The following is a 26,924-nucleotide window of genomic DNA, read 5'->3' as shown; positions in this document are numbered from 1 at the left end:
GAGCGGATTGGTTTTTCTTGATTCCTGCATTGGACTCTATATCATCTACAAAGCTGTGTGTCTTGGTTCTGTTTTAGGTACCTGATTTGATGTGGAAAAATATATAAGTAAACCATGTCTTAGCATTGTGTGCTTTATTGATTGATTAACCGAATATTTCTATTGTTATCTGGTAAACATAATAGGTTTGATGTTACTTTTTAATCTTCTAAACTGTGCCTGAAATGCTATGTCTCTCATGTTTTTATTTAGTAATTAGCATGTCTGCCTAATTGCAAGATTGTGGTACAGATGAGTCACTTCACTCTTAGATTTGTCTTACAGGATTCAAACCAGTTCACATCCACTGTAGGGCTTGTCATGTAGGGCTTGTCATATGCTGAATAGATAACCTGTTTAGCATATCTTATTCTGACTAATGTACCATGTTATATTTTGATTAGACATTGTTAACAATATTGACCACATTGATTTCATTGCAATAATATGATTTGTTTTCACAGTACTGTTAGTATTGCACTATTGTGACTGGTTTTCACAGTAATGATCTATTTAAAATAACATGGATTGATTTCATTGTAGCAAGTGAGGGAGGGTTTCACTTGATTACAGCAGCCTTACTATGGGTTTTGCATAAGGTTGTATCAGTTGGTTGGTTTGACTCTGTGTTGTATGATAGTGACAACAAAGTACTTGGGTTATATTTTTCCTGAAAGTGGCTAGCTAGAAATGCTGTGATGGGGTTTGATGTAATACCATGTATGGTACTCTGTGTTGGGTTCATACGTATGCACATGCCGCTAGCTTGTGCTATAGAAATGTTCCGGATATGCAGATACCCATGATCTATATACTTATTATAATGATCCTTGATTTCTTATGAAGCTGCATGCATTTCATATTTTCAAATGTCAAGTTAGTTGCCTGTTATGATGTATATGCCTTACTGTTTCAAATGCATGATAAGCCGTACATTCGGAAGATTAGTTGCAAAGTTTTAATGCTCAAAAGCCTATTTAGTTGCATATTCGCTTCTGCCTGTTAAGCTGCAAATGTTCTAATATTCAATGATAGTTTTGAATTCTTATGGTAAATTCTCTATCTCTTTTCGTAGAAAAGAAGTGTGACATATCAAGGAGATGTTGTGTATTGACACTATTTGTTGCATATATTTACATTATGGGAATTGCTTTTCTTTGGTTCATTATGAATTGAAAATATATAATTTGAACTGCTTTTATGCAACCTGTTACTTGTGTTGAGAAATGAGGTTGTTATATTGGTTTCACACATATGATGGTGTATTTAGTGATATATGGATACGTGCTTTGCCTAAGAGGGCAATATATGAATGGGTTACCCGACGTGAGTACTTGAGTTATTGGCTTGCGTGCTATGTTAATAATAGTGAGAAAACTTAATTGTAATTATTGTGTGCTTGACTGGTTTAAAAGCACCGGAGCACTCTGAGTGGGATTAAGAAATCAATGTGGAAAAAGTATATGGATGGTTTATATACCTTGGTAAAGTGACTAAGGTTGGGATCTACTGCTATGGTAGTAGGAGGAAGTTGGGGAAATGCCCTGAACTTCGGAACAATAATTAAACAATGAAACCAATTTTTGAGGCTTACCTTGGAGAGGGTAGGTAGTACAAAACTTCGAGGACTTGTGTTGTGTTTCGAGCGTGAAGCGGCTCGTTGGTCCCCGTCCTCGGAGTTAGGGACTAGGACTACCTATGTGTCCTAGGTGGTAGTTCCATGTCTTCTGCAGAAGTTAGGATGCATTCTGTTTTGAGTTGAGCCTTTGAGAGATTCTTTCGGGTATTGGTCGCTTCCTTGGGGATTCAGTCTCCGTTAGAATGTTCGGGTTAATAAAATACCTTGAATAATATACCCCCGAACGTTCTCTTCTGAGATGGTCATCTGTGCCCATGTGTACCCACGGGATAAGATAATTTAAACACAATTTAGGGCAGTTAGGTATCACAGTGAGTGGAAATACTGGAGATATGTGTTTATGTTCTTTAACATGCTTTATATTCTGAGCTTGCGATATAAAATTATGAAATGTGTAGATACGAGGTAGTTGAACCATTATCTGAGAGTTGTACATGTTAATGTTATGATTGTTGCAATGTTATACTCTGTTATTATTATGACTGTTGCATACCATAATCTCTTGTTTATTAATGCTACACACTATGCTTTACCTGCTCAGTTATGGTTGTTGTATAACTGTTCAGATAGTCATGTATATGAATATTGGCTTCTGTTGCATAAACTGCTTACTTGGTTAGACATATGTTGAGAATCACCTTTGACACCCATATCACATGCTAGATTTATGACATACCTGCATTAAAAGTTACAGTTTTCCTACTTAGACGTGGTAGTCTAATTTTTATAATTTTCACCATTTTCAGCTAAACGAGTAGACTTATGAGCGGTTGCGGGATGAGGCATTGGATCGAGATTGTTGATTTACTGTTCCAGTGATTCCTTGGGTTTATGGTAATTTAAATGTTCATATCATAATGAAATGAAATACCTGTGTTGAGTTTTCTCTCAAATGTAATGTTCTGAAATGCTTAACCCTATATTGGTTATTCTTTTCGCTGTTATAAAAAAAATCCACATAAATCTGGGTTAAAATTTCGGGGCGTTACACCTCGAGGGTATATATTATCACAGATAAAGCTTGTTGCAGATATATGTTCCAAATCTAGAATTTCAGATGATAATCATTGTTAAACTACGGTTGGAGGATGGGGTTCTACTGGAAGATCCTACACCCTACAGACAACTCATTGGATCTCTCACCTATCTGACTATCACCAAACCAGACATCGCTCACACTGTTCACTCTGCTAGCCAATTTCAACATGCTCCTACAACTGTGCATATGAGTGCCATTCTTCGGATCATTCGCTACATCAAAAACACTCTAACTAAAGGGCTATTTCTATCCTCACTTTCTTTATTAAATTTGCTTGCTTATACTGATGCTGACTGGGGAGGAAACCCAAATGACAAAATCTCAACTACTGGTTTTTGTGTCTTTTTAGGAGATTCTCTAATTGCGTGGAGATGTAAAAAACAACAGAAAGTCTCGTTATCTTCTACCGAGGCTGAGTACAGGGCTCTGACAACTACTACAATGGAACTTGTGTGGCTTCGAAGTCTTCTTCAAGATATGGGAGTTGAAATTTTTGGCGCCTCGAAGCTTTGTTGTGACAACAAAAGTGCCATCTATATTGCCATCAATCACACCTTCCATGAGCGGACCAAACATATAGAAATGGACTGTCACTATGTTCGCGATGAGTATCTCCGTGGGACAGTTACACTGCCATGCCACATCTGAATATCAGCTTGTAGACTTTTTTACTAACGCGCTTCTTGCTCTCCGCTTCTTGTTTCTCCTTGGCAAACTTTTAGTCATCTCTTTGAGGGGGGGTGTTAACATATATATATATATATATATATATATATATATATATATATATATATATATATATATATATATATATATATATATTCCTTCAAATACACCATAATACCCGATAAGGGTATTATGGTCTTATCACATAATACCCGATAGGGATATTTATTTTCTTCTTTCCTTTTTCTGTATTTCCTTTTTTTTCTTTTTTTATTTATTTTTTTTTTAAGCCATATAGTGGGCCCACCATAATGTCGTTGGGCCCCCAAACGATCACAAAATGTGACCATTGGGGCTCCCAACGACTCTATTGGGAGCCCCCTTGTGGTCCCTTGAGTGTATAAATAGGGGCACTCCCCCTTGTGTTTTTTTAGACCTTTTGAGCTCCTCTTTTAATAAAAAGAGTCTATCCATTTTTATGTGTAGCCTTCTTGTAAGGCCTTTTCGTATTATCCCTTAGTGGATTTCCTCTCTGTGTGCCAATGTACTGTAAAACCTCATAAACATTTGACAAGTGAAAGTAAGATATTGAAGCATACCTATGATACTCCTTTACTTAGTGAGATTATCATATATCTCTTCATCGAAGCTGAGTTTTTTATGTAGGGGTCTAAGAGTTAGCAAGAGCTTGCAGTCTCTCATTCAAACTTTATTCAGTAAACCAATGGTGTACTTGTATTGTGTCTAACACTAGAGTATCCTTTCCTCTATCAACCTCCACTCCTAGGAAGTATTTCAACCTCCCTAGATCTTTCATTTTGAACCTTTGGCTCAAGACTTCCTTGATTTCAATAATATGTTCCTTGACTTTCTTCTATCTATTATATCATCCACATAAATCAACAATGCAATTATCCATCATTTGCCTTTATAAATGAAGAGTGAATGCTCAAGAGATGATCTATAGAACCCATGCTTTTGAATTTCAAGAGAAAAACTTTCAAACCATGATCTGAAGCTTGCTTTAGTCCATATATCACTCTATTTAACTTGCACACATATATGGATCCCTTTCACTGTACCCATGAGGTTATTCCATGTAGACCTCTTTCTTTAAGTGTCCATGCAAGAATACATTTTTAACATCCAATTGGCTCAACATCTAGCCATGTTCAATAATGAAAGATAGGATGACACAAATTGTCTCTATCTTCACTACTGGAATAAAAGTCTCTTTATAATCTAACCCATGTTCTTGAGTAAAGCCCTTCGCTACAAGTTGAGCTTTATACCTCTCTATGCTATCATCTGGTTCATATTTGATTTTATATACCCATTTTGATCTAACAATGCTTTTGTCTAAAGGCCTTTATAAAATATCTCATGTTTAACATTGGTACAAAGCCTTCATGTAACACCCCAAAATTTCAACTTATAAATTTTGAAAACATTTAGAGAAAACCTTTCAAATTTCAGGGTTTGGTTTTAAAGACTTCGGCGGAAACAATTTCTTTTTAGAAAGAAAAATAAGTTGACAATTTTGGGTACGTTAGCTTACAAACCAACTTTATCCACAAAGAATAGCCAGGACGCCAACAAAAAGAAGGTGATTTTGAGCCATGTTGCATCGTGCCATCGACCGTCTATAAAGTCCTATTTGCCACTTGCCCATGAAATGAGTCAGTTTCATAACAAACTGGTAGGTGCACAAATAGACTGCAAAATAAATAAAGGATATTCATAAGATAAGCAATTTATTTCATCAAAGGCAGTAATCAACACATGTAATTGAAATGCGAGAAAATAAATCTAGTATGAGCAATTTATTTCACATGCAAAGTACAACTAATCTGAAGGAAAGATACAACACAAGATGTAAGTAACGTTATATGCAGTTAACTAGCACGAGTAGCTAATTATTTCAAGTAAAGAACTATGTAAGCAATTTGATTGACGAGTGTAATGCCACAACAGGCATAGACTGTTCAACAAATAGTGAGAACATGTTAATTTATGTTTCGATATTAGCTAGCCTGCAGGTATGCACAAGGCACAAATCGTAGAAACAACTGAGACTAGTTCGGGGGTCTATTATGCCATGTATTTTCAATATCCCAAATATCTAGTTGAGTTCGCTCCTAAGGGGACGGTCGGTGACCGAGAGAGAATTCCCCAAAGGCTACCTATTCCAAAGGATGCATTCAACTTTTGCAGAAGTGTCTGAAAGCTATCTTTTGTAGCCCTTTTCCCCTAACTTCAATAACTGGAAAAATCGAGTCTTTTGCTTGTAAAATACATTAATGGTCTGTCTATCGAAGTTTTTGTACCTTCCTGTCCTCTCTTTTGACGGGAGTCAGCAGTTCGAATGGGTGTGTCAGGTGTTAGTTAACTGAAGACTCATTCTCAACCAACTCGAGCATCTTGCCTGTGAAGGCGAATCATCACTATTTATGTGATCTCAATATTGTATTGTTTGCACGTTTCAAGGTTGCCACAACCCATCATCCAATCATCGTAACACAAAACAGACGTACCTGTCCAAATGTACGACTACGATGAAAAGGTAATATTTAATATGTTGCAATTTATTTAGTTCAAACTTGACATGCATTGCTCTTTGAGCATTTGGCATGTGGAGGCGAACATCATTATTTTTATTTATTTTAACAAAGTGCTCATTGCACAGTTCGAGGTTTTCATCGACCTCTCATACTACCCATCGTAGTGTACATACCGTACCCGTCTAAAGGGTCTGGCTACAATAGTAGGTCATGGGTTTCTCGAAAGATAACCTCACGTAGTGTTTCGTATGACATAAAATCAATAATATAACTTGGCATGCTCAATCACTACGAAACAAGAAATCTCAAACAAGTCTTGGGATCGCCGTGGATCCAATCATTCCTTCCGTGTAACTGACTCAGGGTACAATTAGTTGCATCTAGCAACGCACATATAGAACACAAGCTAGAACTAATACTAGCAAATCTAAGCATATGCAGTTGATGACAACAAGAAGCAAGTAAAGGAAATCAACGACATGAATTAACTATAAAACTAAATAAGTATGCAAAATATGTCGGTTATAGGAAACATATAATTTCAGGGATATAAGGACAAGCAAGAAACACTAAATCACGAGTCATATAAGTATCGCCTGTCATTATCTCAATTTCCTAAATCTTTATTTAATTCATCCAAAGTCCTCGTGCGACTTTTCCCTACCTCAAGAGGTTGCGTCGCTGCGTGCGCCTACGACTATAGGTGATGTAGGGCTCGAGCCGCAGGGCACAAGCGGGATTTATCGTGCGTACTGCAAACAAATAAGAGTGATTATCAAAATATAGGAAGCGTTAACCGAGTTGGGGCCGACCCTATACAGAGGAAGTAGGGGGCGACAGGAGTGGGTTCTACCCGATAGTTGAGGTTAAGCTGCCCCCCAATACGACGTAACATAGGGTTTTGAACTTGCAACGTCCCAACACATGGTGGCGTGCACTAACTGCCCTGCCAAACAAGGGGAATTAGGCAAAGGCATTTGATAGGGAACGGGGGGCGTGCAGGTCGTGAGGACCCTCCCTCCCCTCTACGCTACTTAAAGGGAACGGGGGGCGTCGGGGTTTCCCGTTTTGCAATGGGGACAAGGGAAGGGGGGGGGGAAGACGGTTTAAAACAAAAACCTTGCCCCCTGCGTGTTTTAGCCCTAACGGGCCGGGGTTGGGTCTGGACCCGACATAGGTCCATTTTTTTTTAAATCTCGTGTGTTTTACACTTCATCTCTTCATTCATGGCCTTGACCCACCTTTTATAGTTTGATGCTTGATTATAGGTTTTGGGCTCTTCTTGCCTTGAGATTGCATTCAAGAATGCTTGATGTTATGTGTTGAAACTCTCATAACTGATCCATCTCTCAATAGGATGTCAAACCCGTCCAAATCTTCTCACTGTTGAAGGCATTTGATCTGCTTGTGAGGTGAATCATCAACTCATGCTGTTTGCTACCAACCGACTGAATTCATATCACTATCTTGCTGCCCTGCATCATGTTGTTCATGAGCATCACCTTCACAACCAATTTCTTCCATGTATCCTTGGCTGGACTCATCAAATTCCCTTGGAAACAGACTTTCACTCATCCATGGCTGATAAAATTCACGTGATTGAGGCTGTAATTCTTCATGTTTGCCACCCTTATGCTTGAAATTCATTTCATCAAATTTTTTTTGTTGAGATTTAGATGCACCTGTTCTTAATGTCATAACATTTGTATCCTTTATAATCATTAGCATATCCTACAAATTTACAAAGATAGGTTTTTTTATAAGATTTATTCCTAAAAAGGCATCAATATGAACATAACAAATACCGTCAGAGACTTTTAAAGAATGCTAATCAAGATTTTTTCCGAACTCATGATATGGTGATTTATTTTGAAGTATCTTCATGGGTAACATGATAATAATATGGATTGTTGTGTGAAAAGCCTATGTCCAAAGGAATAAAGGAACACATCCCTCATGCATCATAGCTTAGACACTTTCAACTATGTGTTTATATTTCGTCTCAGCAAGTCCATTTTGCCGACATGTTTGGGGACAAGACACTGTCCGATTGATCTCATTCTTCTTGAGATATTCAACAAAGTCATTTGAAGAGTACTCACCCCCACCATCACACTGAAAATTTCGGATAGAAAGAGAGAACTGATTGTGAACCATAGCATGATTTTTTTTTAAAAATATTAAAAACTTCATGCTTATGTTTCATGAAAAATATCCAAGTGTACCGCGAATAATTATCAATAAAGGTCACATAGAATCAACTCCTAGAAGGAGCATTGAGAATTGGTTGGTCCCCACACATCAGAATGGACAATTTCAAACAACTTGGAAGCTCTTTTATTAACAAGATCAAAGGGTAATACATGATTCTTGGACATCTGACAACTAGGACAAACACGACTCTTGACCTGAACTAGACTTTGGAATCAAATTATTAGAAATAAGCTTTTCAATTAAAACTTTATTACAATGCGCAAGACAATTATGCCAAACATTTAACTTATTTGACTCTGACTCATTGACAAAACAAGAAGATGGACTCTTGACTCCTCAGTAGATTTGTTCTTTGACTTCAACCGATGGATCTTCCTTGAAAAGGTAGATATTCTCTTGTCTCTCTCCTTCATAGAATGTCCTCTTCATGTGAAGATCCTTTACATAAACAGAAGAAGGGGTAAAAATGATGCATAAATTGGTATCATCAACTAACTTAGAAAGAGAGACAAGGTTCTTTTTTATGTTGGGAATAAGAAAAACATTAGATAACTAAAAACTAGAATTGAACATGAGAATGAAAACTTTTCCTGTGTGTGTGATGGAGTGGTGAGTGCCATCTCTAGTGATAACTTTGTCTTTTTCAAAATAGGGGATCAAGTTTCAAAATTTTCTTTCATTCCCAGTAATATGGTTCGCTACCACGAGTTTACATATCAAAATAAGTCGGAATCCTTTTACCTTGCTTCACTAATGATGGAACATTTGGGAGTGGAAGGAGACCACAACCTCCCGGGTTTCCTGCACGTCCACGTCCTCTTCCTCCTCTCATACCCCCTCGTCCTATTCCATATTGTGTATCAAAAAGAAGGGCATTGTGATTCTCAGCTGCAACCAAAGTCCCTTCTAATGTTCCTGACATATTCATTTCAAACTGAAGCAACTTAGCACACAATGCTTCAAAGGTTGGCAACTCAGGAAAGCAAGTCAAAGTGGTGTAGAGGACATTGTATTATGGTCCAAGTCCATTAAGTCCTGCTGCACTTTATCTTTTTTTGAAACCTCACACCCGACCATAGCAAGTTGGTTGGTAATCTACTTCATTTTGTTTTGATAGTCCATTATAGTCATCGATCCATTATTGAGATTCTGAAACTCTCTTTAAAAACATAACTCTTGCTTCTAAAACTTGAGAGTATGTTTGAACAAACTTTGCCCAGTTGTGCAATCACTGAGAATGCTAATCAAAACTTCCTGAGACAAGGTAGATGTGATGTAGGCAACAAATGCCTGATCAAGCTTCATCCATGAAACAAAATCTGGATTCCGAACATGTGTAGAGACTGCAACCCCACTATCGTCCTTCTTTTCCTTCACAATAAACTCTGGTGGGATCAGGATTGACCCATCCAGATGGCCCGAAAGGTCTTGGCTGCAGAAAAAATAATGATTTGTCTTTTCCATGTGAGAAAATTGGTATTGGTTAATTTTTTTAAAACAAGCTGATTGAAAAAGCTTGCAGAAAGAATAGAAGACGAAGAAGAAGAAGGATCCATTGCGAGAAATCCAAGAGAATGACACGGTTTCAAGAAGATAGGATAAGAGAGATTATATATATTTCTGCTCAAACAAGCTACTGAAAAGTAATGACTAAGACTTTGTAAATAAAATCAGTCTACAACAGTAAAACATGTCTGCACGTTTTTTTTGCAGATCAGAAGCAATCACAAAACTGAGACTTGGTTCAACAGCTAAGATCGATTTTTGTAAAAGATTTGGATGGAAGAAGATTAGAAGGAAAATAAAGAAGTATTCACGTGAAAATAGGGCTTGCACATGAAAAGGTAGATATGCAACAAAGATATGGAAGAAAGAAGAGAAGGTTTTAGGGACTAATGATGACCCAAAACAAAAGAGAAAGGTTTTAGCAACAAAAATCAAGATTTAGGGTTCTTTCAAAAGAAGAGGTAGACAAGAAAAGAAAAAAATAGTAAAGAATATGAAAGAAGGAGACAGACAACCCTTTGGACTCACCTCGATGAACAAACCGGGATCAAACATGCTTTGATACCATATAAAACATGGCTGCACCACGAAAGAAGAGGAGAAGAAAAGAGATAGTATGGAGAGAGAGGCTACAGGAATTCCCATCACACATCTTTCCCAAAGTGGAATTTGTGGGAGGTCTTCATTTTAATATGACATAACTGATTCGCTACAAGTACAACTTTACCCCTCTCATTAATATACAACACAATATTTACTAGGGGTTAAAACAGGAAATACAAAATATTATAAAGAAATAAAAGGACATGAATCCTTGATTGATGTGAATCTGGATTCAGACCCATTATCACGTCTCATTATTCTCCCCCTTTCTAATATCAAATAAGACAAGGTGTTAGCCCATTCTATTTTCCATAGGCACACATGAGTGCAAACCAGGGTTACTGGAAGCGCCTAGCTAAAAGGGAAAGCGCGCTTCGGAAGCGCGAAACGCCGCGCTTCCGAAAAGTGGGGGGAAGCGTCCCCCTTTTTTGGGAAGCACGCTTCCCTTTAATGAGGGACGCGCTTCCCTTTAATGGGAGGCACGCTTCCCCCTCGCTTCCCCCACGCTTCCCCCTCGCTTCCCCTGTTTTTCCAATTTTTTTGTATTTTTTATTTTTTTATTTTTTTATTTTTATTTTTTTCGCTTCCGAGACACTTCCCGAATCGGTCCTAAGTGGTCCCACGCTTCCCCACTTCCTAAAATTTTGAAAGTGCCTCGCTTCCCGTATCGCTTCCCGCTCCCGCTTCCTCAACTGACAACCATGGTGCAAACCACACATTCATGCACATGTGCAACTGGAACATGGAAATAAACAGAAGCTCCCATCTTTTGACTTCTATAAAAAAGAATCAGTAACATGAGCTTCTGGAGCATTGCCAACTTCTTGAATTTTAGGTTAAGAACTTCGGATATTTAATGACATTGATATTTGTTACTCCAAATTCTTTTTTTTTTTTTGGTATTTTTAGCGTGTTTGTAGGATCATTTTGTGGCTAACTACTTATTTCATTTCTTTTTTTAAAGCTGATTCAGAATTCAGTTTTTATGACTGAATAGTTATTGCTTGTGTGCTCATCTTTTTTCCAAAATGAAATTTAAGTTTCTTGTTTCTATTGTTATTAATCTTCGGAAAATTTCTCATTCTTTTTATTTTCCAAATGACAAGATTTTCTCAAAATTTATCAAAAAACCTATACTATCCCAGGATTTGGCCTTGTTGAGATGAGATTGATATATGTAACTATGGAATTATTAAGATTGTAGTAAGAAATATAATCAGTGCACATTGGTCTGAGCATAGAAGTTATGGGCGCATACTCCAATCCATTTGCAATGTGGGAAAGGGACATGATGCGGATAAACTTGGTATGATACAAACGATAGTTTTCAAACATTAGGACATGGGGACACTGTTATGTTTGTGTATGCACGTGTGTGCATTCTTAATAAAATGAAATAGATAAAGTTAATGACACAATATTGACCGAATGTGAAACTGTTTTGATTGTCATATTGTGTTGGAGCATGAAGTAGGAGTTGATTTCTCTCACAAAGAGGAAACGGGAACTACAATAGTTGGGTTTGGTGAGTGGAAGAGTGGAGAAGAGTTCTGATATTGGGATAGAGATGGGTTTAACACCATTAATTTTCTTTTCCAACTTATGAAGTCATCACAATGGAGGGCTTTAATCCTTTGAACACTTGGCAATTCTAAAAAGTATGCAGCACATTTATGTTCATCTCAAGGTGTAGGATTCAGAAGTGACACTAGAACAGAAACAAGAAATGAAGGTTTTTAAGGTCCAGATGAAATAAGAAGCAATATGTGACTAAGAAATGCTTAAGATGTCAACTATGAATTTTTTAGCATTCACAGTTTAAAAAGAACTAAAACTATCATACATGTGATGCTACTATCACTAGAAAAGAACTAAAATTTAAAAGAATTGTTTTTTTGTGTGCATGATACTTGTTCTGATGACCTCTAGATTGGAAATGAATCATCAGTTTAAGTTTGGGTACAATTAGCCCAATGATACTTATAATGTGTTGATGGCATATTTTATATACCCTTGTTTAATATTCTTGATACTTATTGTTTTGCAGGATATGTATGATTTCATGGCTTTAGATAGGCCATCAACTCCTCTGATAGATCGTGGGATAGCCCTGCATAAGATGATAAGGCTTATAACTATGGGTTTAGGTGGAGAAGGATATCTCAATTTTATGGGAAATGAGTTTGGACATCCAGGTAAATGTTCTCATATTTAAAGAACGGTTGAATGCATAGTCAAGGAGAGTTTGTCACAATTGCTTCTTTTATAGAATGGATAGACTTCCCAAGGGGTGATCAACATCTTCCAAATGGCCGTGTAATTCCTGGGAACAATGGCAGCTTTGATAAGTGCAGGCGTAGATTTGATCTGGTTAGTCAGTTGTATGTGGTCTCTTCTGTTTGTCTACAAGACTTTATGGGACTCACTGAAGATTATTGTTTGCTAAGCTCATAATAGTTCTTTTTGTCTTGATTTATATGGGAAAACTTTACATGGAGTTCTTTCACAACCAATGGGTGGCTATAAGATTTTTTGTTGGCAAAATCCTCTATTATTTATAGATCTTTGTTGTCCACCTATGGTCTGTGTTCCTTAGGTGTTCATTTTGCAGGCCTTCGGTTTAGTGTTGGTTCTGTTGTTGTAGTTACTGGCAAGAATTTGTTCAATCCTTTGTCTGGGTTCATAAAAAATTAAAAGTTGTTCCTGCTACTTAGTAACCTAGAGATCTGAGCATTGAACAAGTGTTGCAAGTGTAATCCAGTACCTTCTAGGTGGAATTTCCCTAAAACGGTGCAATAATGATTGCAGTAAGCTAGTGGCTAAAAGGATTTGAAAGGATTGTAATGTTTAGACAATGCTTAGCTCACCCCACTACAAATGCATGATACTCAATTTTAGGTTCTTTTTCTACCGATCTGACAATGTATAATTGATTTCAACATTGCAATGGCCATAGTTACATGAATTTTTTTGTGAGTAAACTGAGATACCTTAAGATTGGATATTCCCTGATCATATGAAAAGAGCTTGATGCATGCATGAATCTGCTAACCAAATTAATTGATTATGCCATTGGTAGTAGCATTTGTTAGAAAACAACAGGTTCGATAATGAACCCATAAATGCACACTAAAGGTGCAAATACACAAACCCACTAAGGGGCAACCAAAAGCACATAAAGTGCTAAACCCATAAACCCACAAAGGGGTTAAGCCAAAAGGCTAAAAGAATCTCTCTTTATTATGAAAAATAAGGTAAAAACCCTTTTACAATGGAGCTAAAGCTCCCTCAAGAATGTCGAATTACAAGGGGGAGACCCCTATTTATAATACAAGAGAGGAGCCACATAGGGGACTCCCAAAGGAGTCGTTGGGAGCCCCCAACAACTCTTTTGGGGAGCCTCCCTAGGTGGCACAAACCACAAAAATAAAAAGGAAATTACAATCATATTTCAAATAAAATATGCGTAAAAACAAGTGAAATGACTAAACTACCCCTACGACTAATAATAGAGAAATATATATTTTATGTATATAATTAGGAAGATACATATACATATATACCATATATGTATATGTATTATCCTTTATATATATATATAAAATATATATATAATTACAATGATTGAAGAATACATTTTAACACCCCCCTCAAACTTTGCGTGGGGGAACGAAAAGATTGAAGAATATAAGAGGAAGAAACTCAAGGCTCCAAGAGTCTTCAGTAAGGATGCCATTGAAATTTGCCAATGTCTTCCTCCAATTGTCTTTAATGGTGAGCACCTTTTATTATCTATCCAAGGTACTTCTTTTCATCTCATTTTCACAATCGTATGGAACAAACCAAGAAAAGGTCAAAGTAAAAGATATCTTTGCACTTTAATCAAGTGGAATATTCCAAACAAGATGAATCATCCAAGAAACAATGGCGCAAAAAGATATTCTATGCATAATGAAAGCATAACTATTTTATTTAAAACACAGGATTCGTCAGGACAAGATAATTACTTATCATGCAACATGATTTTAGAAGACCAACTTTCAAAATCATATACTTAAAAAGTAATGAGAAAATTTTAAAGTATACGCAAAAATGTATAATAAGAATGCTTAATGCATTCATACGATTCAATGACGAACAACCAAGAAGCCACAATGAAGAATATTGAAATAGTTCATGAAGGGACAACATAAAGAGCCTTCAAAGAGCCAACTCATAAGAAAATATATGAATATTAATCAAGTGAGAGCTTAAAAAGACATTATGAGCATATGCATATTGAATCAACACTTAAAAGAGTCATTAATGAACATGCTCCAATCATACTTTAATCAAGTAATATTCCTTGAGCTTACAAAATAGGAAAACAAGTGTTATTGATTTGAACAATTTTCTTGAAGGCGATTTCACAAAGGAAATGCTCAAGAGCATGTGATAAAAGGGAGTGTATAAAACACAAGAGTTCAAAAGTTTTAAGTCTACTTATGAGACAAAACAATCAAAATATATTCTTTGATTTGAACATGTGCACATAGCAATTGTGCTATAAAAAGAATATGAGTTAGAAAAACTCATATCAAAACCAAATTTCAAATTCCCATAAATATGGAATTTTGTAAATCTCAACAATAGTTTATCCACTACAAGCAACCACCTCATTAGTCCTCCAAAACCCATAAATCAAGTGTATAAGCTACTAGAACAAGAACATAATCATAATGTCATTAAAGGCCAAAGACACACACAAAGGTGTTTACAAAACACCTCTTGTCTCCATGTAATAATACTTGAAATGAGTGTATCAGCGACTAGAATAAGAGAATAAATGCCAACATGGACTAAAAACATCTCTTGTATACATAAAATAATACTAAAAAACAAGCATGTTTAGCTACTAGAACAAGAGTACCAAGCCAACCATGGGTTAAAATACACACGAATGTGTGACAATACATCTCTTGTCTACATAAAATGACACTTGAAATGAGTGAAAGAAGTCAACCATGGGCACACATCTTAGCGACTAGAACAAGGACACAAATGCCAACATGGACTAAAATCACACACAATGGTGTGAGTCAACGTGCTTTGTCTACATATAATAACACTCAAGACAAGTATGTTCAGCTACTAGACCAAGATAACAAAGCCAACAAAGGGCTAAAACACACACACAAAGGTGTGAACAATATGTCTTGTCTACATATGATGACAGTTAGATAAGGGGCATAAAAGGATAAGACACTTGAGGCAATAAAGCTTGTAATGAACATACAATTAAATAACATCAATTTCTCAATATACCTTGAAATATTAAGGTTTCAAACTTTAGACATCCATCACAAGTATACATAATTAAAAGCATCTATAAAAACAACAGCCAAAAAACAAATGAGTGACACTCATAATTAAAGATCTCAAAACAAGTCACTTTAGAGTCAAACTACAAGTTGACAATCTAAAATGACATAACACGAGGTGCCCATGACTCACCTCGATAAACATCTCTAATATAATAATAAGGCCAAAAAAGATTGATGCATCATATAACAACTTGTGATGGAAAAAATAAGTGCCATAAAAGGCAAAAATACTCTTTCAAAAACATAATGACATATAAAGAAATTCTTGGGATAATCAAGAGAAGAAAACCAAGCTTTTAACAAAGAAATCACAAGAACCATAACGGTTCACAAAGAGAGCTTTAACACAATACCCAAAGAAAGAATATTAAAAAATACTTGAAAATTTATAAAAAAGCAATGCTTGAGACTCTCAAGCTTTAATTATGCAATTATATGCTTAACAAATGCAATTTAAGACAAATGAGACCATATTACGGCCAACGTAGGCATCCTTTAAAAGAAGAGATACAATCAAGAGGTTTTGAAATTTTATGTGAAAAATACAAACAAGTTTATAAAGTTGCATCATTAGAAGAAAATCAAAACTAATGAAATCTTTTATACCAAAAGATGCAATAGACACACTATGCATATTAAGATTCTATATAGTGTGTGAAGTTCTTTTAAAAGATCTTTCTTAATGAACACAATGGTTCATACAACACAAAAAAAATTCAAAATTCTTTAAATAAACCAAAAACATTGAAAGACCTTTAGGAGTTCTCACAAATGGTTATCATTAACAAGAACTACTTAGGATTTATAAAAAAAGTGAACAAAGATTTAGATGTCAGAAATTCTCATACAAGAATTATATCAAATTTTCACAAAAAATGCACTAAAATCCATAAACAAGATAGGACCTCAAAACAAATTAGGCTTCATATGAGAGTCAAGAGCCTTTTAAGCAAAAATCATTAATTTAGCAAGAAAACATATATAATTTTAGAAGTTAACTTATAGGTCAATCATGAAACAATTATGTAAAAAATCATAAATCTCACATAATTGAAGACAATTTTGAAAAACATAAATTACTATTATATGTGATGGGTAATCGATGAATGCGTAGAGAAGTGTGTGAATTATCACAATCCTTCATATACAAATAAAAAATTCAATCTCATCCAAACTTTCTTTAAGAACTTATTACACATACAAAAGATTTTTATCACAACCATGTATGCTCATTTATATAAAAATCTCTAAAAAATATTCATGTATAAACACAATGCTAAGAAGTGTGCACAAGGGTACAAGGAGAACTCTCACAAGTGCACAAAGGCACGGATACACATGTACAAAGACATGGAAAATATGAACTTCAAGCTTTTAATACTTGAAGTCAACATAATAGAAAACACCTAAAGCCATACGAGTTCAAGTAGGATTGACATCAAATTTAAAAATATAATATACGACCCATTTTTTAGCAATCATATATTTGAAAAACAAACAAGTTTACCAAATTTAAAAGGAGATATTTTAAAACATGCGAACACGTGAAATATGAAAAGAAAGGATTCAACTATCATAAACACTAAATATACAAAATATATGCAAGAAAAATAGTTTCATAATGCATAATACTTTAAGAAAAGGAATACATACCGAATAACTTCAAAAAAGAGAAGAACAATGAATACTTCACCATTTCTTGAGTGACACACTTTCCGATGCACCAAAAGACAACCCGATCGTAATCTAGCTTTGATACTATGTTAGAGAACAACGGGTTCGATAATGAACCCATAAATGCATCCAAGTAGCTTCAATCATATCACTACCCATGCTTCCAAATCCATGATTGACACTATTGAAGGGTCAACAACATTATAATCTAACACATGTTTCTTTGAGTAGGGCAATGATATGTTTCTTCTGTTTACTATTGTTGATTCTACAAGTTCTATACCACAAAAATGGTCAAAGTTCCTACATAATTGCTGTTAAAATGTAGATGAATGTAAACTCATGCATCTCTTCAATGCCATCAATGGTTGGTCAACATAAACAAAATTAGTGCAGATAATCCCTTGCACTATATGATTTACGTTAGCTTTTCATACTGAATGTAACCATATCCTTGTAATGAAATACCAGCCTTTAACAAGAACACAAATGTTAACAACAAGTGTCTATAAAAGACACATTAACCAAAACCCACAAAAGGGCATAAATAAGAAGGCACAAGAATAGAATGAACAATCTTTATTAACTTCACATAAAATGCTTAAAAAACATTAATACAATTCGAAGGAGATAACCCCTATTTATACACATGAAAGAGCTCTTGGAATAGAGCTAAGAGAAGCACAAGAGAGTCGTTAGAGCTAATCCAATAACTCTATTTGTAGACGTTGGACTAGCTCCTACGTTTCTCAAACTAGTCAACAATATGTGATTAGTTTAAGTCTAGTTCAAATGGAACTAGATACTAAAAGGAAAAATAAATAAATGAAAAAAAGAAAAAAATAAAAATATATTATATAAATATATATATATATATACATAATATACATATATACTATGTGTATATACATTGGTATTTACATATAATATATATCATATATATAAATATATTTATATATACACTTTCTAACACACCCTCAAACTTAAGGTACAATGACTGAAAGATTGTCTAGGAGGAAATGAAATCTAGGAGTGGCGAGAGGTTTGGTGAAGAAATCTGCTAATTGATATTCTGAGGTAACATAAGGCAGATCAATAGTTCCATGTAGATACTCCTCTCTGACGTAGTGACAATCCATTTCAATATGTTTAGTGCGTTCATGAAACGTTCGGTTGTTGGTTATGTATATCGCACACTTGTTGTCACAACACATGCATGATGCTTTTATCACTTCAATTCCCATATCAGCCCGCAATCTTCTGAGTTAGACTACCTCCATAGTTGTAGCTGTCATAGCTCGATATTCAGCTTTTGTTGACGAAAGAAAAATCTTTTGCTGCTTCTTACACCTCCACGAAATCAAGGATTCTCTTAAGAAAACACAAAAACCAGTGGTGTAATACCCGTAAATTTTACGGGATAAATAAACTTAGATTTTAAGTCATTAAGCTGATACAAGGATATTTTATTGTTTTAATTATTTATTCGTACTTGGATCTCGGATATCCTATTTGGATCTTCAATGTTGGATTCTTAGTATCCTGTTTGGATCTTCAATATTCCTTTCAAATCTTAGATAACGGATCACAAACATTTTAATTGGATAACCAATAAGGGATTTTAGGCAAAAGGATCGGATCTCTGATATTGGATCCTCAATATCAGGGTCATATTGGATATTGGATCCAGGACGAATGGAGTTGATCCACGATATTGAAACCGGATTTTAATGAGGAAAATTTCTATATCGGATCTATAACACTTTCATGGGATCCGTAGTAGCTTATGCGAAGTTTTGACCCACAATATTTCTTTTTGGATCCTGAACATTGGAGATGTAAAAAGGGTAGGGAACCAATTAAAATTTACTTGGATCCATTATAAGTCACTTGGAATCCACGATAGTGTAATTTGGATCCATGGATCCAAATCCTCAAATGAAGAAAATTTTGAATCCTTAGATCCGGATTTCTTAAAGGGTTTTATGAGCATAATGGATTTTGGATCCATAATAAATGAGTAAAGATCCACAATAATGAACTTAGACTAAAGTCATTTAATATGGTTCTATATTAAAAAAAAATCAAATACCTATACTTGAAAAGAAAATTCGGACTCACAAATGGATCCGGGACAATTTCCAAAAGGAGGACCCAAACCGAAATGGGTCACGGGTTCGGTCGAACCAAACCCGCACCCATTGGTGCATTAAAATGAAAGCACGAAAAAAAGGGGCGTGCGTTAAAACGCGAATTACAAGTTAAAAAAAAAACCCACACCCGATAAAACGAGTGTAAGGGTTCATTTCTGAACCCTAACGCGATGAGAGAGGAGGCTGGGGGAGGAGGGATGCGTAGCCGCCGGGGTCCTTCCTTTCCGGGAGGCCACCCTCCTACAAAAAAGGGGCTCTCCTGAACCTCTTCCTCCCACTCTCTCTCTCTCTCTCTCCCTCTCGGTTTCCCCAACTGCCTCCCGTTCCTTTTCTCTTTCTCCCTCTCCTTCTCGCTCTTCCTCTCGAACCCTTGCTCGACAGCAAAGCAACCGAAGTCGGCGGACTCGCCTCTTGCAACAGCAGCCTCCCTCTCGCTGGAAAAAGGTAGGGTATTACTGTTCTCTTTCTTCCATGGTGTGTCGTGGGTCGAGCCGAGGTGTGGGGTGCTGGAAATCCCCAAGTCACAGGAAGTTTTTTTCTTTTGGCTGCTGTAAAACCCAAATCGGCAAATTTGGGGGTTCGGCTGCTATGAACCCAAAAGAAAAAAAAAGATAACAATGAGATGTAGGTCTTTAATGTGATTCTGTAGGATTCTGTGATTTGATGTGTGCCTTGTGTCAAGCATGTAATGTGTTGCCGTATACACCCAAATAAATAAATAAATAAATATATATATATATATATATATATTAAAGGTTTAAATTCCTGTCTTGCGTGTTTTGGTTTGGGAAACAATTTCTGTAACATAATCCACAGATGTATCGGTGCATCATGAATTTGTTCAAATAGCCAATGGGGATTGGGGCTTTGTTTGTTGGATGTCGATTCAGATCCATTTTGTTATTTTATTATTCGAGCATGTCATATTTATAAGATGCATCATACTATCGTGGTAATAATATTTTGCATACCTGTTTCAATTCGCCATGCTTAGTGTAATGTTGTGAAGTGCGGCAAAATATATTTTGGTTTTATTCATGTATCTCGCCTTAATGAATAAAATCTGTGTGCTAAATTATATTTCCTGGAAGACGTTAATCCTTGTTCTGCGTGTATTACAATATACAAGTTACTTGATCAGTGTGTTTCAATTTGGGAATTTAATTTTTAACTCTCTGAGATAAATCCTGACTCGCGTATGTGTAATGTTTTGAAGTGCGGCAGAATGGGTTTTGGTGGGCAATTTGATTTATTAGTCGGGATGAGGAAAGTTCCTGTTAATAAAATTTGATAATCTTTGTTATGAATCACCCCTCATTTATTTTGTAGAACTTTAGTTGGGGTCCTGATAATCTCTGTTATGAATCAAGCACATAAACTTGTTTAGAATTTACTGTGTGCTGAAGTCAAGAACACAGGGACTTGTTTAAAATTTACTGGGTGTGTGTTGCATTTAGGTACATAGAAATTTGACTTAAATTGATTATAAGTGTGCTGAATTCTGTCACACAAACTGTTTTTTTTTAACTGACTATGGGTGTGCTGAAGCACACAAAAACTTGTTTTTTTTATATATATGTGTGTTGAATCTAGATACACAGTAAACTTATTAATGCTTGTAATGCTAGGGTGTGCGGCTTATGGATATGTTATTCTTACAATGGTATGTGTATGATGTGAAACATGTCTAGGATACTTGCATGTGAATGATTGATGCAGGTTAATATTATGTGTGCTATGCAAGTGATTTGTACATCATGTTAGTAACAATGGATGCCTGCTATTCACAATTGCAACATTGCAATGACATGAAAATTATGCATAACATTTGGGTTGGTTTATATGCCTGTGGCTACAAAAAACAATAAACAAACAAATGGTGCATGCACAGGCTTCGTCTTATGAGTGAGCATAGGGTCAAAGCTACCAATGTGGTGCCCCATGTGCACAGGTGGTGATGTGACTGTGTTTTATGACCTATATGGTATACACGTACAAGAGATTACCTCTATTGGGCATGAGTCTAAAATAGACTAAAGGGGTATTATGATCACACTACCTTATAAAATGTAGGTACTTCCATAAATAATTTGAGATACTTTGCCCGACTGGTTTAAAGGTACCAGGGCTTGTGTGCTTGACTGGTTTAGAGGCACCGGAGCACTCTGAGTGGGTGTTTGAGAAATCTTGCCTAATGGGCAATATGGGTTGAGTACCTGATGCAGGTACTTGGGTTGATGAGCTTGCACTCAATGTAAATAACACCGGTGAGAAACTTAAATTTAAATTTTGTGAGTCTGACTGGTTTAAAGGTACCGGGGCATTCGTGCTTGACTGGTTTAAAGGTACTGGAGCACTCTAAGTGGGTCTGTGCAATCAAATAGACAAAAAAATGACTTGTATACCCTTGTAAGATCACAAAGGGTGGGGATCTAATACTATGGTAGTAAATTTTGGGGAAACGCCCCTGTGCTTCAGGAAATTTAATTAAATGAAAAGACCAACCCACTCAGATTCAGGCTTACCTTGGAGAGGATAGGTGGTACAAAACTCTGGGGACACGTGTTTAATTGTTCCGAGCGAAAATGACTCGTTGGTCCCCAGTCCTCGGAGTTGGGGGACCCAGACTACCAATGTGTCATAGGTGGTAGCTCTTTGTTATTTTGCAGAAGTTAGGGATGCATCCTGTTTTGGTTTTGCGCCTTTAGGAGGTTCTCTCGGTCACTTGCCGCTCCCTTAGGATTTACAATTTCAGTTAGAATATTCGGGTTAATAAAACACCAATGAATAATGAACCCCCGAATGTTCTCTTCTGAAATGGTTGTCTTGGCCTGCGTGTACCCGCGGATAATCAAAGATAAACATTTGAATCAGATCATCTTAGGTATCATATCTGAGTAGGTAGTGACAGATTTACAATTGTACCCATACACAATTATTTTTTTAAATGTGGTCTTTTACTTTTAGCATTCAATGGAATCTGTGGTTATGAGATATTTAAATATTGCTAATGATGTTACCTGCTAGTTAGCTTCTGATAAATTGTTGATTGTCGTAGCGTAGATCTTTACTTAATCTTGTATTGTTGGAAATTATACACTGCACCCACATCACATACTTGACACATGATATACCTGTAAGAAAAATTTCACTAATTCTTACTTAGACAGTTGTATTCTAATTTCTATATATATTTACTAGCTTTTAGGTGAAGAATAAAGTTTACGAATAACTGCGGGGTGAGGCTTCGATCGAGATGTTGATTTATTGTGTTCCCGGGACAATCTCATTAAATTTTAATTTATTATTATTCATGTTATTTGGAAACTCTGATGTCATTATCTACTTGATATTTGAAATAAAATAAATGGTGTTGCTTGCTCTCTTCTATAATGTTCTGGAATGCTTAACCTTATATTATCAATTATTTTCGCTGATATGAAAAAAAAAATCCTCTTAAAAATTTGGGTTAAGATTTCGGGGTGTTGTAGTTATGATATCAGAGCCTGGGAATAATAAATCAAAGATCACGGTCGTGCCACACCCTGCAAGCGCTCTGTGAGTATAATTTATTTTGTTTTGTTATTGGTAATGTTACTTGTTCTTTTTATTATGATGCTCATATTAGCATATATGTGAATTCACGCCTACAATTGATTAATTTTGACTTATTAGGTGAATGACACATCGTACCTACAAATGATTAGTTTTTAGGTTGTTGACTTATCACGCCTACAAATCATTATTATCGACCTACTAGGTGAATGATGTATCGCGCCTACATAGTTTCATTGTAGATGATTGTATTATGATTGTCTGAATGAATCTATCATACTTGCATAGCATGATTGATGTCTGTATCATGGATATCTGACTAAATTTCTTAATAAATAGGTGTGTGTTTCATGTCGAAATAATCGAATGTGATATGATGTAAGAATTATCAATGCACATGAAATGATGAAATGATCTGAATGTCTTAGATGCATATATGACTTGAATCCTTTGTGCATAACTCGAACTACGTAAAAGTTACGTATCTTGAGGTTTAGTTGATTCTTGATATATACAGGATCACATTGTATAGAACTCATGCTTCGGTTACGCATGCTTCGAGGTTAAATTTGGAAAATGCAATGTTCTTGGTGGTAATGATATGATGCGTAGGATAATATACTTCTGTATGATATGATTGAAATGCCACGTGATTTGAAATTTTGAAAACATGCGATATATGCTTAAGTTCAATAGTGAACTATGATTCATGGAACCTTATTGGTGAAATGTGTGATTTTATGATTTATGTGATGATGCATATTGATGATATGTATGTTTGTGCTCATGTTGGTGGCTATCGATCCTGAGAGCGGTTATTTGTATTTATGCATGTATCACTATTTTAGCACCTGTTGAAGACCTTTTTCGCAAAGGATTATCTGTGAGGGTGTGTATGACCAAGATCAGGTAATCCGGCTAGAGCTGTAGATCTCCATGAGGTAGTACATTGTCCAAGAGCGGGCAACCGCAAAGACAGTAAATTCCTATGAGGAAGTGTATTGTCTAAGATCAGGTATACCATTTAGGGTGGTAATTCCGCATGAGGTTGTATATTTCTCAGACCAGGTGATTCTGCGGGGATCTTGTGATTTTTGTTTTCATAAAGGATTCTCTGTGAGGGTATGTATGATCAAGATCAGGTAATCCAGCTAAAACAGTGGATCTTTGTGACAAAGTACACTATTCAAGAATGGGTAGCCGCAAAGACAGTGAATTCCTGTGAGGAAGTGTATTGTCCAAGACCAGGTATACCCTCTAAGGCGGTAATTCCTTAAGATCGTGTATTTCTCAAACCAGGTGATCCGGCGTGGATCTTGTTAATCTTTAATTAATAAAGAGTTATGGTAAATTGGGAGAATTTGCTGAGATTGATTAATATAGCTAGTTAGAGATCAATAGATTTGGCTTTAGTTGTAGCAAAATTGGATCATTATTGATTTTAAATCTTGATATAATGACATGTTTGTGTCTTTTGTGGATAAAAGGGCCACTCTCTGAGAGATTCTAGACCTTGATTTGGGGATATGTTTGGGTCTTCTGTGAAAAGATGGGATCATTTTAAGAATAACATCTTGAGCGAGGTCACGACATGTGGCAACTAGCTGCGCAAGGCCTTGAGAAATAGGAATAAGTTTAGGTTATTCAGGACAAAGAGTCTGTTAGAAATAGCGAGGACAACAAACAACGACGTGGTTATGATAAAATAAAGGAAACACCATCCAATAATCAAGAACAAGTTGAAGGAATATCATCCGTGACTAAACAAGTAGGAAGTAGTGAACATACACTCTAACTGTCTTAGGTTAAGACTTTCTCGAGATTTAGCACGTTTTTGCCATCAAAGAAATCATGTATGAATTTTGTCGAGACCAAATTTTAGCTCCAAACTTCTCTTGGAAACTCATTGTGTGTTGTTCTGATCCTTATATGTTGGGATATACGTTGGGAGCTCATACACATATGTGCATTCTTGTCGATACCAATCCCCTCAGAATACGATCTCTACGGGAATCCTGCAATGAAATTTCGAGGACGAAATTCTTTTTAGGAGGAAATGATGTAATACCCGTAAATTTTACCAGATTAATAAACTTAGATTTTAAGTCATTAAGCTGATATAAGGAATATTTTATTGTTTTAATTATTTATTTGTACTTGGATCTCGGATATCCTATTTGGATCTTCAATGTTGGATTCTTAGTATCTTGTTTGGATCTTCAATATTCTGTTCGAATCTTAGATAACGGATCACGAACATTTTCATTGGATAACCAATAAGGGATTTTAGGCAAACGGATCGGATCTCTGATATTGGATCCTCAATATCAGGGTCATATTGGATATTGGATCCAGGACGAATGGAGTTGATCCACGATGTTGAAACCGGATTTTAATGAGGAAAATTTCTATATCGGATCTATAACACTTTCATGGGATCCGTAGTAGCTGTTAAAATATGTATATATATATATACATATACTTATATATATAACATTCGTATATATATAAGTATATATATACATATATACTTATATATATCATAAAATTAGGTTAGCCACTTGGAACATAGGGTCTTTAACTGGTAAGTTGGTAGAGTTAGTAGATGTTATGTGTAGGAGAAAGATTGATATTTTATGTCTACAATAGACCAAATGGGTAGGTGAGAAAGCAAAAGTGATAGAACCTTGGGGATATAAGATTTGGTATACAGGAATTAATAGGAATAGGAATGGAGTAGGGATTGTTATGAGTCGTGAGTTTATAGATAATGTAGTTGAGGTCCGTAGGAAGGGTGATAGGATTTTACTTATTAAATTAGTATTAGGTACGGATATTATTAATATTATTAGTGTTTATGCACCTCAAGTAGGTTTAGATGATTCCACTAAGCGTCAATTTTGGGAAGATTTAGATAGAGTAGTACAAGGGATATCTTATGGAGAAAGGCTTTTCATCGGCGGTGACGTTAATGGGCATGTAGGCATTAGTAGGGATGGATTTGAGAGTATTCATGGAGGCTATGGTATAGGAGAAAGAAACGATAGTGGAGAAAGGATTTTAGATTTTGGTTTGTCGTATGATATGATCTTAGCAAACACTTGGTTTAGGAAGAGGGAGTCTCACCTAGTAATATTTAGAAGTGGGGTTAATACGAGTCAGATAGATTTTTTCCTACTTAGAAAGAGAGATAGGGGTTGTTGCATCGATTGTAAGGTTATACCGGGAGAAAGTGTAGCTACACAACATAGAGTCTTAATTTTAGATCTTAGAATTAGACAATGTCGCAAAAGGGATAGACATAGGATAGATCCTAGAATTAAGTGGTGGGCACTGAAAGGAGCTAAACAAGGAATGTTTGTAGAGCGGGTAGTTAAGGAAGTTGATTAGTGTCTCGAGGAGGATTCAGAATCTATATAGAATAAGATAGCGGGTGGCATGAGAAAGGTGGCTAAGGAGGTATTGGTTGAGTCTAAAGGCGGTGCACTGCTAGGTAAGGATACATTGTGGTGGAACGAGGATGTCAAATTAGCTATTAAGGTTAAAAGAGAGTGTTATACAAATCTAAGTAAAAGTCGTGATAATGAGAATTTGGAGAAGTATATGATAGCAAAGAAGGAAGCTAAAAAAGTAGTTCGGAACGCGAGGGATAAGGTATATAAGTAGGTTTATGACAAGTTGGATACCAAAGAGGGTGAGAAGGATATTTATAGGATTGCAAAAATGAGAGATAGGAAATCGAGGGATCTGGGTATGGTTAGATGTATCAAAGATGAAACGCAAAGGGTTTTAGTCAAAGATGAGGAGATTAAGGAGAGATGGAAAGATTATTTTGATAAGCTATTTAATGAAAGTCATGCTCACGATCTTGGAGACTTTTCTATTCCTTTTCATGAGATGAATCGTGACTTC

The 26,924-nt window shown here is 35.9% G+C and overlaps 1 protein-coding gene across 1 annotated transcript in view; it reads left to right on the top strand.

The window, feature by feature from the left end:
* Positions 1–26,924, top strand: part of LOC149848503 (1,4-alpha-glucan-branching enzyme 1, chloroplastic/amyloplastic-like) — a 175,410-nt gene that overhangs the window by 128,863 nt on the left and 19,623 nt on the right. Inside the window, exons 17-18 of the mRNA XM_089995773.1 lie at positions 12,315–12,462; positions 12,537–12,637. Of these exons, the coding sequence (XP_089851899.1) occupies positions 12,315–12,462; positions 12,537–12,637 (249 nt within the window). The remainder of the gene's footprint in view (positions 1–12,314; positions 12,463–12,536; positions 12,638–26,924) is intronic.

Source organism: Nuphar pumila, chromosome 1 (genome assembly GCF_984573655.1).
Source record: "Nuphar pumila chromosome 1, dmNupPumi1.hap1.1, whole genome shotgun sequence".
Classification (NCBI taxonomy): Eukaryota; Viridiplantae; Streptophyta; class Magnoliopsida; order Nymphaeales; family Nymphaeaceae; genus Nuphar; species Nuphar pumila.
This window is presented reverse-complemented; position numbering and strand designations above follow the sequence as displayed.